Consider the following 11,893-nt stretch of genomic DNA (forward strand, 5'->3'; position numbering starts at 1 on the left):
TCTGCAGCCAATTAACCGCGATAACCGAAGGATTACAGTAGCGCAATATAGCGGTTTGCATAGCGAAGAAAGTGGGAAAGACATTTCTTTCCTGGCTGCTTTGTCTACATGTACATTGAAAAGTAAGCACATTCATCAAAAAAAGATGTTACGCCTCATGAAAGCTAGTACGCAGCAATCTGTATCAACTAGGGCTGTAAATAACGCGTTAACGGACATTTCCTTAAACGACACATTTACGAGCAATTAACGCGCACGGGTCATGTTTGACCCTTGGCCCACACCGTAGTTTGACGAAACGCAGCAGTGACTGTGGAGCTACAAGCGGGAGCAGATATTGATCAGATATGGACAAAGAAAAGACTATTTAAATTGGTCAATTTTGCTTCAAAGCCCTGGCAGATGACTCTCGCAACAAGACCAAAGTTATTTGTATCTACTGTTGCAGTCAGTTGAGTTGTCACAGTGTACGTCACCTGCCAGAGAGAAGCGAGGAGTTACTGGAGCACTGCTGGTATTTTTTTTATTGTCGTTTACACAGTGGTATCTTGGCATACGAGTGTCCCAGCTAACAAGTGTTTTTAAGATGCGAGCCGTCTCTTGGCTGATTTCTTGCTTTGAACAGTGAGCTAAAATTTGGGTTACGAGCTGCTATTAAATGGCAGGCGAGGACAGCTCTTTGGGAGCTTGTGTCAATGTGACCATGGCTCAAGCCAAGAATGGATGTAATTAGCATCTGCAGCACAATAGTTAGTCACCAGGAAAGATTTTCATCAGTAAAACATACGTACATTATAGCCATCTAATTTATCTTATTTATTATGTATCGTGTAAAACTATGACAGGAACAACATCAAATTAAAAGCCTGAAATGAACACAGACCCACCATCCACCTTACAAATATACACATTAGCACTCAGTAAGGTCAGCAAATCTTACCGTTATGCATTCCCACATGCATTTGGGACCAAATATGAGGGGACAAAAAAAATACAGTATAGTAGTCTATCTGTGAAAGAGACAAAATTAGAAGGTGCGTTCAAGGACCACCAAGCAAAATGGGACAAAACGCTGCTCGCATTAAACATGCAAAAACTGGGATTTTTTATTTCTTTATTAAAATAATAGCACATATTTCTAAAATGGTTATCCTTTAAATAACATTTGATGTAGTTATCATGGTAATTGTGTATCAAATTGCTTACCACATAGATTTACATCCCTACTTAATATAGATAAAAACTTATTTCTATCTGCGATTAATTATGAGTAAACTATGGACAAATATGATTAATCACGATTAAATATTTCAATTGAACAAATTTAGAGTTCAACCAGCGCCTCGGAATACATTGTCAACCTTAGCTGTTACATGCAAGAACCAAAAACATCATTTTACAGGGATGAGCCGAATACTTGCTATAAGCACTTTTACGAGCAATTAACGCGCACGGACCTGTTTTGACCCTTGGCCCACACCGTAGTTTGACGAAACGCAGCAGTGACTGTGGAGATAATGCATTTTTGCCGAATACGAGCATGAAACAAGTACATCTAGTCATTATCCGTAATCGTGATGAAAGAAAATCCTCATTATATATTCACTCTTCATGCTCTGTGATTGGCCAGGTCACAGGCAGCGACCGTCCCGAGACACACTGTGCAGGCTGGAGCCACATGTACACGGTGCAATTGGCAGTTTTCCTCAGCTCGTCTCTATTTCGGCTTGTATCTAAAGTTGCTTGGGAAACTTGTTTGGTAAAGTACGCGGTGCATTTGACAAGACAGCGCCGTGCAGGCTTGTGTGTCAGTCACTTACAGTATGCAACTCACTTGGGGTAGCATGACCGCTTTTTTCCTTGAAATGTATTTTTGTCGTATTGCATGAAGTCATCATAAACTACCTATCATGCTACCTACAATATAAGAATTTTGTTAATTGTCAGTTGGCAGTACACAGACAGTGATAACAGTAACGTGCATTGACTGGCCACAACATTAGGTACACCTGCAGAGCTGCATCAAACATTCTGCCTATAGGCTATCATACTACATTTTATACATAATCGTGGTCAAATATTACACCCCTCTCAATACGTGGCAGTATGCACATTGCAATCTTAAACTTGTTTCGAAATGTATACGGTGCATTTCACAAGACAGCGCGTGCGTCAGTCACTGCTGTTTTTTTTTTTTTCGTCTGCTTGCTTATAATTTGGCTGGTGATATAAAGTTGGAAAATTTTGCTTGTACTGAACGCGCTGCTTTTGAGAGAACAACAGTGATCAAGGTGGACAGATTATTTCCCTCTTTGCCATCAATGGATGACATCCCAACTTCACACAGATCATCCATCCATCCATCCATTTTCTATACCGCTTCATCCTCATTAGGGTCACGGGGGCATGCTGGAGCCCATCCCATCTGAATTCGGGCGACAGGCGGGGTACACCCTGGACTGGTCGCCAGCCAATCGCAGGGCACATATAGACAAACAACCATTCACACTCACATTCACACAGATCATTAAAAAAATAATAATAAAAAAGAAAAGTCTGACAGATGATTTACACACATACACAGTACACATATAGCAGTACACACATGTGAATAATAAACAATAAATATTGATCAATCCATGTCAATTTCAGACTTAAAATAATGTACAATTTAAACCTCGCCCATTTCTGGTTAAACCACGCCCACGTGGTGTACTCTTCCCTATCATTTTATTGAGTCCAATTAACTGTCTCCTTCCCTTTGTCTAATATTCACCCTCCATTGCCTCCTCCTCTTCTTCAGTGAAGGAAATCGACCTGGCTCTGTGGAGGCGCGCCGAGACATGGCTAATGATCAGAGGGACTTCATGAATGACGGAAGTGAGCTGCTGACCTGCTGTCACGCTGCAGGACAGCGCCCACTGCGGCTTCCGTGTGTGTGACTTCTTCCTGTAAAGCTTGGAAAAACTTAGATTTCTGACACCCTACAAGGGGTGCTGTAAGAGATAATTGCAATACTGATATTTTGGCCTACTCTTGAGGATTACTGCTACACAAGTACATGGCAGTAATCCTCTGTTGTCTGTTTTATAGTTTTATAGTTTTATAGTCTGTTTTATAGCCTAATATTCCACATTTCATACACATACTATATGAAAGTGTACAATTTAGAAAAGTAGAAGACCAGATCCCCACACCCAAAAAGGCACAATGACAAGCAGTACTTCGCTCCCTACTGACAGCGTATGTAGAGGAACTGTTAAGTGTAAAGCGATTGGCTGTGACCTTCATGGATCAGCCTAGTGAGCTAATGCCAAATGATGAGGCTCGGCCTGTTAGTGGGTGGCAAGAAGAAAAAGAGAGGCTCTGATAGACAGGGAGAGGGCGAGCGACCATAATGAGACGGTCTCAGCGCCTGCCTGATCAATGGACGTCTTGTTAGGGCAAGGCAAATGGCCCCATGGCCCTTTCGCAGGTGGAGAGCTGGGATTACTGCTATTTATGCAGCTCAAAGCAACAAGGGGTGTTTGGTGGATGAGTTCTTCACGGATCACTGGCTATCTTCAAACACAGGCATTTATTTTAATATTGCATCATCTGTAAATAACGAATGTTGTGGACGTCACTATTGATGTGCTGTTTGCAAAATACACATACAATTTCTGCTACACAGGTAAATCCAATAACAATCGTTACCATTCATGTCCTCTTCGTCCTCACATGTGTTAATTAGCATAGGAAGCACCCTGAACACCTTGTTTTGCTTCTAACACGCACCAGCTGCAGAATAAGAATCTAGGCTATAGTTATGGGGTCAAATTACTCCATGTGAATTAAAATGTTAAATTAATTAAGTATTGTTACCTAAAAATCAAGTAGTGTCCAAATCACCATGACTGTTATCACAGACATGAATGTTTTATTTGCCACTATTTTCATGAACTAAAGTACAGTTAAATACAGTTATCTTTTTATGATGTGACGGTATTGGAGAAAGTACTTACTTTGTGTTGCAGGTCTGTATCTGACAGCACCACCAGCTGTATTTGGTGGGCGTCCTCATCCCCAGCATCTTCCTCAGGATGGTGGATGTGATGTGCTTCTACCTGCCGTTAGCAGCGGCACCCGTGTTGTCTTCAAGATCAGCACGCTGCTGAGATACACAGTCGGCCCACCACACCTCTTCTGACCCCGATCATAGGCAGGAGGACATTTATGTTTCAAAGGGGGCTGGTTTGAACTCACTCAAGCTACAAATTCCTCTCTGTCAAGTTGTGGTTTTTGGCGTGTTCTTCCCTGCTCTGTTTGATGAAGTCAATCCTGGTGGTGAAACTTTACCCAACCAGTGAGAAGGAGGTCCGGGAAATGTCCTTGTCGGCCTGCCTGCTGGACAGGTCCGGCCTCGCAGAGAGCACTTTGCCCTCCACCAGAACCCTTGACCAACTCAGTCCATCTGGAGGTAAAGTTCCAGGTTTAGTTTTGGGTTTGTTTCAATGGGCGGGAGGCTTGCAGGAAGTTTGCCAGACCTCGGGTTTTGGGGTAGGGAAGCGGTGATGGACAATCCAATCCAATCCATTCTTTAAATAGATTAATATGAGCGAGCAATGGAGGTTATTTGTTCTCTGGATCAAGCGTTTTTGTGCTTAGTCTGGTAATAGCTTGAGTTGGCGGACAATATTCCAGAAATGGAAAAGGGAGATTTCAGTGATTTGGTTGCTTTGAGGCAGGAAAGAGAGGTTGGAGTTGAGGATGAAACCATGGACTCGGGTGTTGTCAACGGTATGACTAATGTTTCAAAACATCCTGTTCACACATCTTCATCCGGTCCCTAGATTACGAGTTTGAGGCCTTGCTGGAAGAGCACCTGGAATCCCTCGTTGACATCCAGGACAATCCTTCCAGCCTGGAGTGGCTCCTAAAGGGAGCAAGTTTCCCTGCGCCTGGTCTTTTCCCAGGATGACAGCGAGTCTTCGGCTCAGGATGAATGGCTGGCACTGTGCGCCAAGCTCGACTGCTTCCACTTCCGCCTCTACCTGATTGTTCTGGGCTTGTATGCAGGAACCCTGCTGCTGTCTAGGCCAGCTGGAGCTTCGCCTGACAACACATTGAATGCCTTTTGCAGATTCTGTACAGCCTTTTTGCTGTGTTCAATATTTCGGGAGATTATTCATGCATCATGTACAGCTGATAGCACATCAAACACTTCTTTGTGTTTAGAGATCAGTATTCCAATAATTGAATAGAACAGAATATCCTGAGCAATTTGCTTTCTTTTGTCCTCCAAGTAAGTTTGTCAAACCTGCCTGAGTGTTGGATTACGTGTGTTTCTAAATAAAACATGAATGTCACTGTCAATTTGTCTCTTGCATTCCCCCACGCTCTTCGATGTAATGTAACTGTATAGCAAAGAGAATAGTTTAACAGAGACATCACAGTGGAAAATCAGTTATAACGATTTCCCGACAGTGGAAATGTACTTAGTGATACTGCATAATGAGACGACGCTCAGGGGAGTGAACGTTGCACCGCTGTGATTGCGTTCATTCTTTCATCCTGCTGCCACAAAGCAGATCAATAAAAGCCATCCGGAGCTTGGCGGCAGCTTCTCGACTCCCAGGTGGCTTCCTAATAGTCTGGATGAGAATATCAAAAGTGCGTTCTTGAAACCTGCCAGCGAAAGGATCCATATTAATGCAATTTTCACATCAGCCAGTGGATCTGGTTACATGAGAATTATGTAAGAGATGAAGAGGAACTGTCTGTGTGAGGTCATTGAAGATTTTATCGATATTATTGCTTTAATAAAGTTTTGGTTTAGTCCCAGAACCTGTGATTGGCTGTGACCTGACTGTCCGTGGTGAGCCCTAATGTCGAATATCTGGTGGGTAAGGAGCCAATTCTCCCCATTAACAGGGAAACTTCCATTTAGACATGGTGTGGTATTCACAAGCAGATCATGAATACATGATTGTCACAATTTAGGATTCATCAAGATGTCTGATTCAAGCATAGCTTTAAAATTTTGATATAGACAACTTCTTTAAAGTTAAGTACGATTCTGATGTGGAATGACTCCATTAAATGTCCTGACACATGATGCAGTCACACCCCCATCAAATCAGCGTCCACGGAGGAGTGGCCTCTCACAGAGGCGACTTCACCCCTGTGAGCTGGGCAACGCTAACAAGGTTTTCACAACTGGACAACAGGTCTAGAAAACACCATGAGACTCTCATCATCGTCATCGGCCTGGACTACATTGCTTCTCTTCTTTGTCATTCAAGGAGCATCAAGAGCTTGCACAGGTACCTACCTTTGATACTCCTTTATGCTACATACTATTACTATGATTGACTATTGAGTTTTAATAATGCATATACTGTATATATATATGCAGATATATGCATACACGTGTACAGACTTGATTTTTGTCCAAACAATCCAATATGACTATTCTAACAGAAGAAAAAGTTAAATGGTTTGGGGGAATTTCTGGACCAATATGACAATTGTTTTAAAAAAACTTTCAGTGAAGAAACTAGGCAGCAACACAGGCAGATTCGCCAATGCCACTTTGGTGCGCCTCTCTGAGTTTCTGAGTGCGGGCTACAAGAAGGGAGTACGACCGGTGAAGGACTGGCGAACATCCACCCTTGTGGCCATTGACCTCATGGTTTACTCCATCCTCAATGTGGTGAGAATGTGTCTCAGAATGCAAGTTATTTACTTTGTTAGTTAGCCAATGATAGAATTTGCCCAAGTTTAGCTACAGTTGTCCCTCTTATCAAGGTTAATCAGTTCCAGACCTGACCATGATAAGTGAAGTAGGATTCCTTATTTATAAATCGAATGTTTTCATCAATAAAGCATAGAAACCTGTTTACGATCTTTTTTTAACATTAATAGAGCCGATAACACCTTTATTGTGTTATAAAGGTATAACACTCGTATTACCCAATATTGTTGACATAAAAGGAAATAAGACATATAGGACATACAGGTAATGTAGACTCACACGCACACATGCACGCACGCACACACACACGCACAAACACATCAGTGTTGCAAGTTGCTTGCAAAGTTCCCTACTGTTTTGAGTTTGTTTTCAGCGAGCAAGTCACTTGTTTCTCTCGCAAGACCTGGCAACACTGATACATACCCCTTATACTGTATTTTTGGGATTAAAAAATGTAATTTGGAGCCAGTTGCAAACAGTTCCTGTAAGGTGTAAATACAGTGCTGTGTGGGTATTACTGGAATGAATGAGCTGACGAATAAGATGAAAATCAAATGACATAACTTCAAGGATATGTGTCATACTTTACAGGATGAGAAGAACCAGGTTTTGACAACCTATGTCTGGTACAGACAGGTAAACAGTCACAATCCAGTTTGCTTTTCTTGAATGTGATTAAGTTGTGTGTTTAAGCTTCTTCCATTCTTGGCTTCTTTTTAGTCATGGACAGATGAATTCCTGGTCTGGAATCCAGAGGACTTTGATGAGGTCAAACAAGTTTCACTACCAACTGCCAATGTGTGGGTGCCCGACATCCTCATCAATGAATTGTGAGACTGTATTCTCATCAAACATTTTATCGTTTCGATTCTTCTTGCCTGAGACCTCATTAACATTTGTGATGTCTCCCGTCAAACCAGCGTTGATGTGGGAAAGTCTCCTGACATACCGTACGTCTATGTGACTCACAACGGGTTGGTGCGCAACTACAAACCCATCCAGGTGGTCACCGCCTGCACACTCAACATCTACAACTTCCCCTTCGACGTCCAGAAATGCAGCTTGACCTTCCAAAGCTGGCTCCATACAAGTAGGACCAATCGTGTTTGTACAAATGTGAGATGAACAAGTGAGTGTGTGCTGATATCATAGTTTATACTACCCCTATCAAAAAACAGCCCAAATTAAAAACTCCCAGATATCCAGCACTCACTATCCCCCAAGACCCACGCTTTATGTTCTTATGTGCCCGTGAACTATGTCCTGCTGTGATATGTGCTCGGAGAGCAGATGACTGAGTGAAGGGTGAGTCGTTGCCATGGCGGTCTCAGACTGCTCCTGACATTGTGTTCGATCCACAGTTGATGACATCAACATCACGTTGATGCGAAGCCCCGAAGAGCTGAGAGAGGACAAGAGTGTCTTCATGAACCAGGGAGAGTGGGAGCTGCTGCACATTTTGTCCAACTACAAAATCTTCAGTGTGGACAATGATGACTACTATGCTGAGATGAAGTTCCATGTGAGTACATACATACATACACTTGGGGGTCAACTGATTTCATGGAATCCGTCAGACAGCCTTCTGGTATGGAATGAATGCACACTGCTTTATCATGTAAAATAAATAAGTAACACTCACTTGAATAAATGCCAACACAGGTGGTGATCCGCCGACGGCCATTATTCTACACAGTCAACCTGTTGCTGCCCAGTATCTTTCTGATGGTGATGGACATTGTGGGCTTCTATCTTCCACCTGACAGTGGTGAGAGGGTTTCCTTCAAGATCACATTGCTGCTGGGATACTCTGTCTTCCTCATCATCGTATCTGACACTCTGCCTGCTACCGCCATCGGAACTCCACTGATAGGTGACCAATGTAGTGCCCTACAAATGGCCATGTTTTTTTATCCCGCTTTTCCCTGACCTGATCTTGTCTTGCCTGTGCCAAAGGTGTCTATTTCGTGGTTTGTATGGCCCTCTTGGTGATCAGTCTGACGGAAACAGTGCTGATTGTGCGTCTGGTCCACAAGCAGGACCTGCAGCCTCCAGTCCCCCACTGGCTGAAATACCTGGTTCTGGAGAGAGCTCCAGCCCTCTTCTGCATCCACCAGAAGCACCGACTGTGCTCCAGATTGTCCTCCCAGGCCTCTGACCTGGATCACTACAAGGACAGCAACTATGGGACTGGTGAGCTTCTTATGCTGCTTAGTACTGTCGAACAATATTCTACTAATGTCATGAGTCGCGTGATGGCCTAAGGTTAGCTTGCTGGCTTCACAGTCAGGAGATCAACATTTTGAATCTCCATTGTGCATCTCTTTGTGGAGTTTGCATGTTCTCCCAGTGCGCGCTTGGGTTTTCTCCGGGTAGTCTGGTTTCCTACCACAATCCAAAAACATGCATGTTAGGCTCTAAATTGTTCATAGGTGTGGGTGTGAATATGCGCCCAGTGATGGCCTGGCAGCCTTGCAGGGTGTACCCCGCCTCTCTCCCAAAATCAGCTACGATAGGCTCCAGCTCAAATGTCCAGCTCAAAATGGAATAGAAATGAATGGAAAATGGTTGCATTTTTTTAGAATGCAGCACAAATTCATGGGCTATGCTTAATCCTTCTAGCTCAGTGTACACTCCATCACACCTGCGAGATCGGCCGGCAGCATGACAGAGAAGTTGGCCTCTTGGGTCGGGGCCTGCTCCCCTCCAGGGATCCGTCCCCGCCCATCATGAACAACATCCTGCAGGAGGTGATGGCGATACGTAACTTCTTGGAGAAGCGGGACCATTGCCGGGAGGTGGCTAAGGAGTGGCTGCAGGTGGGCTACGTTTTGGACGTGCTGCTCTTCAGGTTCTACTTGGTGGCCGTGGTGGCGTACAGCATCACGCTGGGCACATTGTGGTCGGTGTGGCAGGTCGCCTGAGTTTTGACGGCATAACTGTTTTATGCTAGCTTCATAGGACAAAGTCGCTAAAGTTTGGAGGCACTGGTGTGGTAATGCAACAGCTAACCATGTAGTTACAATCTTTGCACATCCACACATCACAATTCCTCAAATATACCTGATGACTAGTTCAGGTTCCAACTGGGACAACTCAAGGATGTCCACAGTGATATAGCCTCACTTCTTTAAACATTTATGATTAATAATGACATACTAATGGATGCCATCAGTAGTAAGTAGATATTTTGAATGGAAACAAGACCATATCAGTGTTGTTTTTGGAAGCCGTTTTCGTTTTAGTCTTTTGGGCAAAATTACTTTTAGTAGTTTTAGCCTCAATTTAGTCATTTGTATATGTAATAGTTTTAGTTCAGTTTTGGTCAACGAAAACTGTGAAAAGTTTTGGTATAGTTTTAGTATAAAAAAAGAAAGCAAGTGAAACAAAAATATGTTTTGATAGCTTATTAATGACCTAAGCCTTATGAGCTATGATGTTCTGAGCAATGGCCAAAATTATAAACTGTATTGTTGAGTTAGTTTGTTTGTTTGTGTGTGTGTGTGTCCCCATCTTTAGTTTAAGCATGCTGCTAATGTTACAGAAGCCCAGTGTGCTGTTCATTTAGACACGGGGAACAGCAACAGGTCTAAAATGGTACATTTCCCTCCATGTTTCTGACAGTTACTCATACATGACTTTACATCTGCTGCCTGAGCAAAAATCCCTGCATGTTACAAATAACAGTAACAGTAACACACACATAAGCTAATGATGTGGCATTAGCACAACAAAGCTAACTTTAACTTGAAGCTAGCAAGTAGCCCATTTGTGCCAGGAGTAACTTGAAGCTTACTATGAAATTGATCACAAGCCGATTGTCAAGTAAAATGATCTGTATAAAATATGTTAACAGTACCGGTTCTTAATCATACCTTCCAATGAACATCGGCATGGTGAGCCAAATTTGATACTTTTTAGCTTTTGGCAGACATTACATGCACAATAGCCAGAAATGTTAGCATTTTGAACTTCGGCCAGACCTCCCACTAACAATTCTGTCCAGGCTGGTCTTGTCAATGAAAATTTGCACACGCCTCGTTGTGTTTTAGTCATCAAAGAGTCGTGTCCTCCTCAACTTTATGCGATTGTTATGAAAAAAAGGGCATCAACATTTTTTAATCGTCATTGTTGAAGAAAAAAAACACTGGATCGTTGCTAAAATGTAAATACATTTTCATTTTTTAACCATAAAACAAACACATAGCTTGTACAAACTGTAAAACAATGATTATCATGGAAGCATATATAAATGTGCTGCATATACTGTAACTAACATATATATATATTAATATATAATCCTTTTACCCTATGCATTTGTGATTTGTTTCCCCTTGCATGTCCCCTTGTAATAACTTCATCAAATATACCTGTACAGTAACATCTACTGTTAATTATAGCGTCATGTTTATGATGTGTAACCCACCACCTTATCCACGCCATTGAATTTCATTACTAATGCGGTGATTAATAAAAGCGAAAAGCATTTGTCTGAAAGTGCTGTAATTCACCCAAACAGCCACAAGGTGACGTTGTGCACTGCCACATTGGTCCGAAACAGCAGCTGGCTTCATTAAAGAAAGAGCACCGAATTCTTCAAGAATAAAAGCTTATTTTAGAGTCGAGCTTGTGTTGTAATATTACTTTGTTTCATGTATTAATGATAACAACTAACAATAATAACATTCCACATCTGAACATACTGTATCATGGCCAGCTCATTTTTGCTCTTATATATAAAATATAATATGTGACTTCAAACATTTGCCTGTCCAGTCAATAAAGGTTTTATGGAGGTGATAATTTCACCCTGGAACTAATATTCACATTTCCATTCTTTATTATGAAAAAAACTCTTTCCTTTCCTTTCCACACAAAATGTTAACAATCAGAATGGTTCAGAGTGAAACTTTCACAATGGCTGGTGGAGGATGGTGGACATCAAGACAATGAGCGCACTCTCATCCTCTGCCTCTTCCTTCCTCACCAGCCACAATGACATCAAAAAGTGTGCACTCCAAACACATTTACAATCATCTTTTCTTTCTCCTTTCCTGAAAACAAACAACACGCACAGAACTTTGATGGCTTTTCAGGGTTAGCTATTAGGTGAACACGGGATGCCGCATCAGTTTTCAAGATTTACAGATTTTTTCC

At 42.3% G+C, this 11,893-nt stretch overlaps 1 protein-coding gene across 2 annotated transcripts; it reads left to right on the forward strand.

Moving 5' to 3' along the window:
* The first annotated feature begins 6,212 nt into the window (after positions 1–6,212).
* Positions 6,213–11,504, forward strand: htr3a (5-hydroxytryptamine (serotonin) receptor 3A). 2 transcript variants are annotated; one of them, XM_054755170.1, is made up of 9 exons: positions 6,213–6,305; positions 6,531–6,694; positions 7,328–7,372; positions 7,457–7,566; positions 7,657–7,826; positions 8,098–8,258; positions 8,399–8,609; positions 8,693–8,929; positions 9,359–11,504. In XM_054755170.1, exons 1-9 carry the CDS (start codon positions 6,224–6,226, stop codon positions 9,658–9,660), a joined length of 1,482 nt encoding a protein of 493 aa, XP_054611145.1. In that variant the 5' UTR covers positions 6,213–6,223; the 3' UTR covers positions 9,661–11,504. The 2 variants fall into 2 exon arrangements, with proteins under 2 accessions (XP_054611145.1, XP_054611146.1); XM_054755171.1 differs by having other exon boundaries at positions 8,399–8,504.
* The last annotated feature ends 389 nt before the right edge of the window (positions 11,505–11,893 follow it).

This window comes from Dunckerocampus dactyliophorus, chromosome 16 (assembly GCF_027744805.1).
Source record: "Dunckerocampus dactyliophorus isolate RoL2022-P2 chromosome 16, RoL_Ddac_1.1, whole genome shotgun sequence".
In the NCBI taxonomy this organism is placed as follows: Eukaryota; Metazoa; Chordata; class Actinopteri; order Syngnathiformes; family Syngnathidae; genus Dunckerocampus; species Dunckerocampus dactyliophorus.

What these genes read in the sequence shown, in the direction of transcription:
- htr3a (XM_054755170.1), top strand. Translation starts at nt 6,224, where the DNA reads ATGAGACTCTCATCATCGTCATCGGCCTGGACTACATTGCTTCTCTTC. An exon ending in AGCATCAAGAGCTTGCACAG is followed by an intron (nt 6,306 to 6,530) that starts GTACCTACCTTT and finishes AAAAACTTTCAG; the next exon opens with TGAAGAAACTAGGCAGCAAC. An exon ending in GACATCCTCATCAATGAATT is followed by an intron (nt 7,567 to 7,656) that starts GTGAGACTGTAT and finishes CCGTCAAACCAG; the next exon opens with CGTTGATGTGGGAAAGTCTC.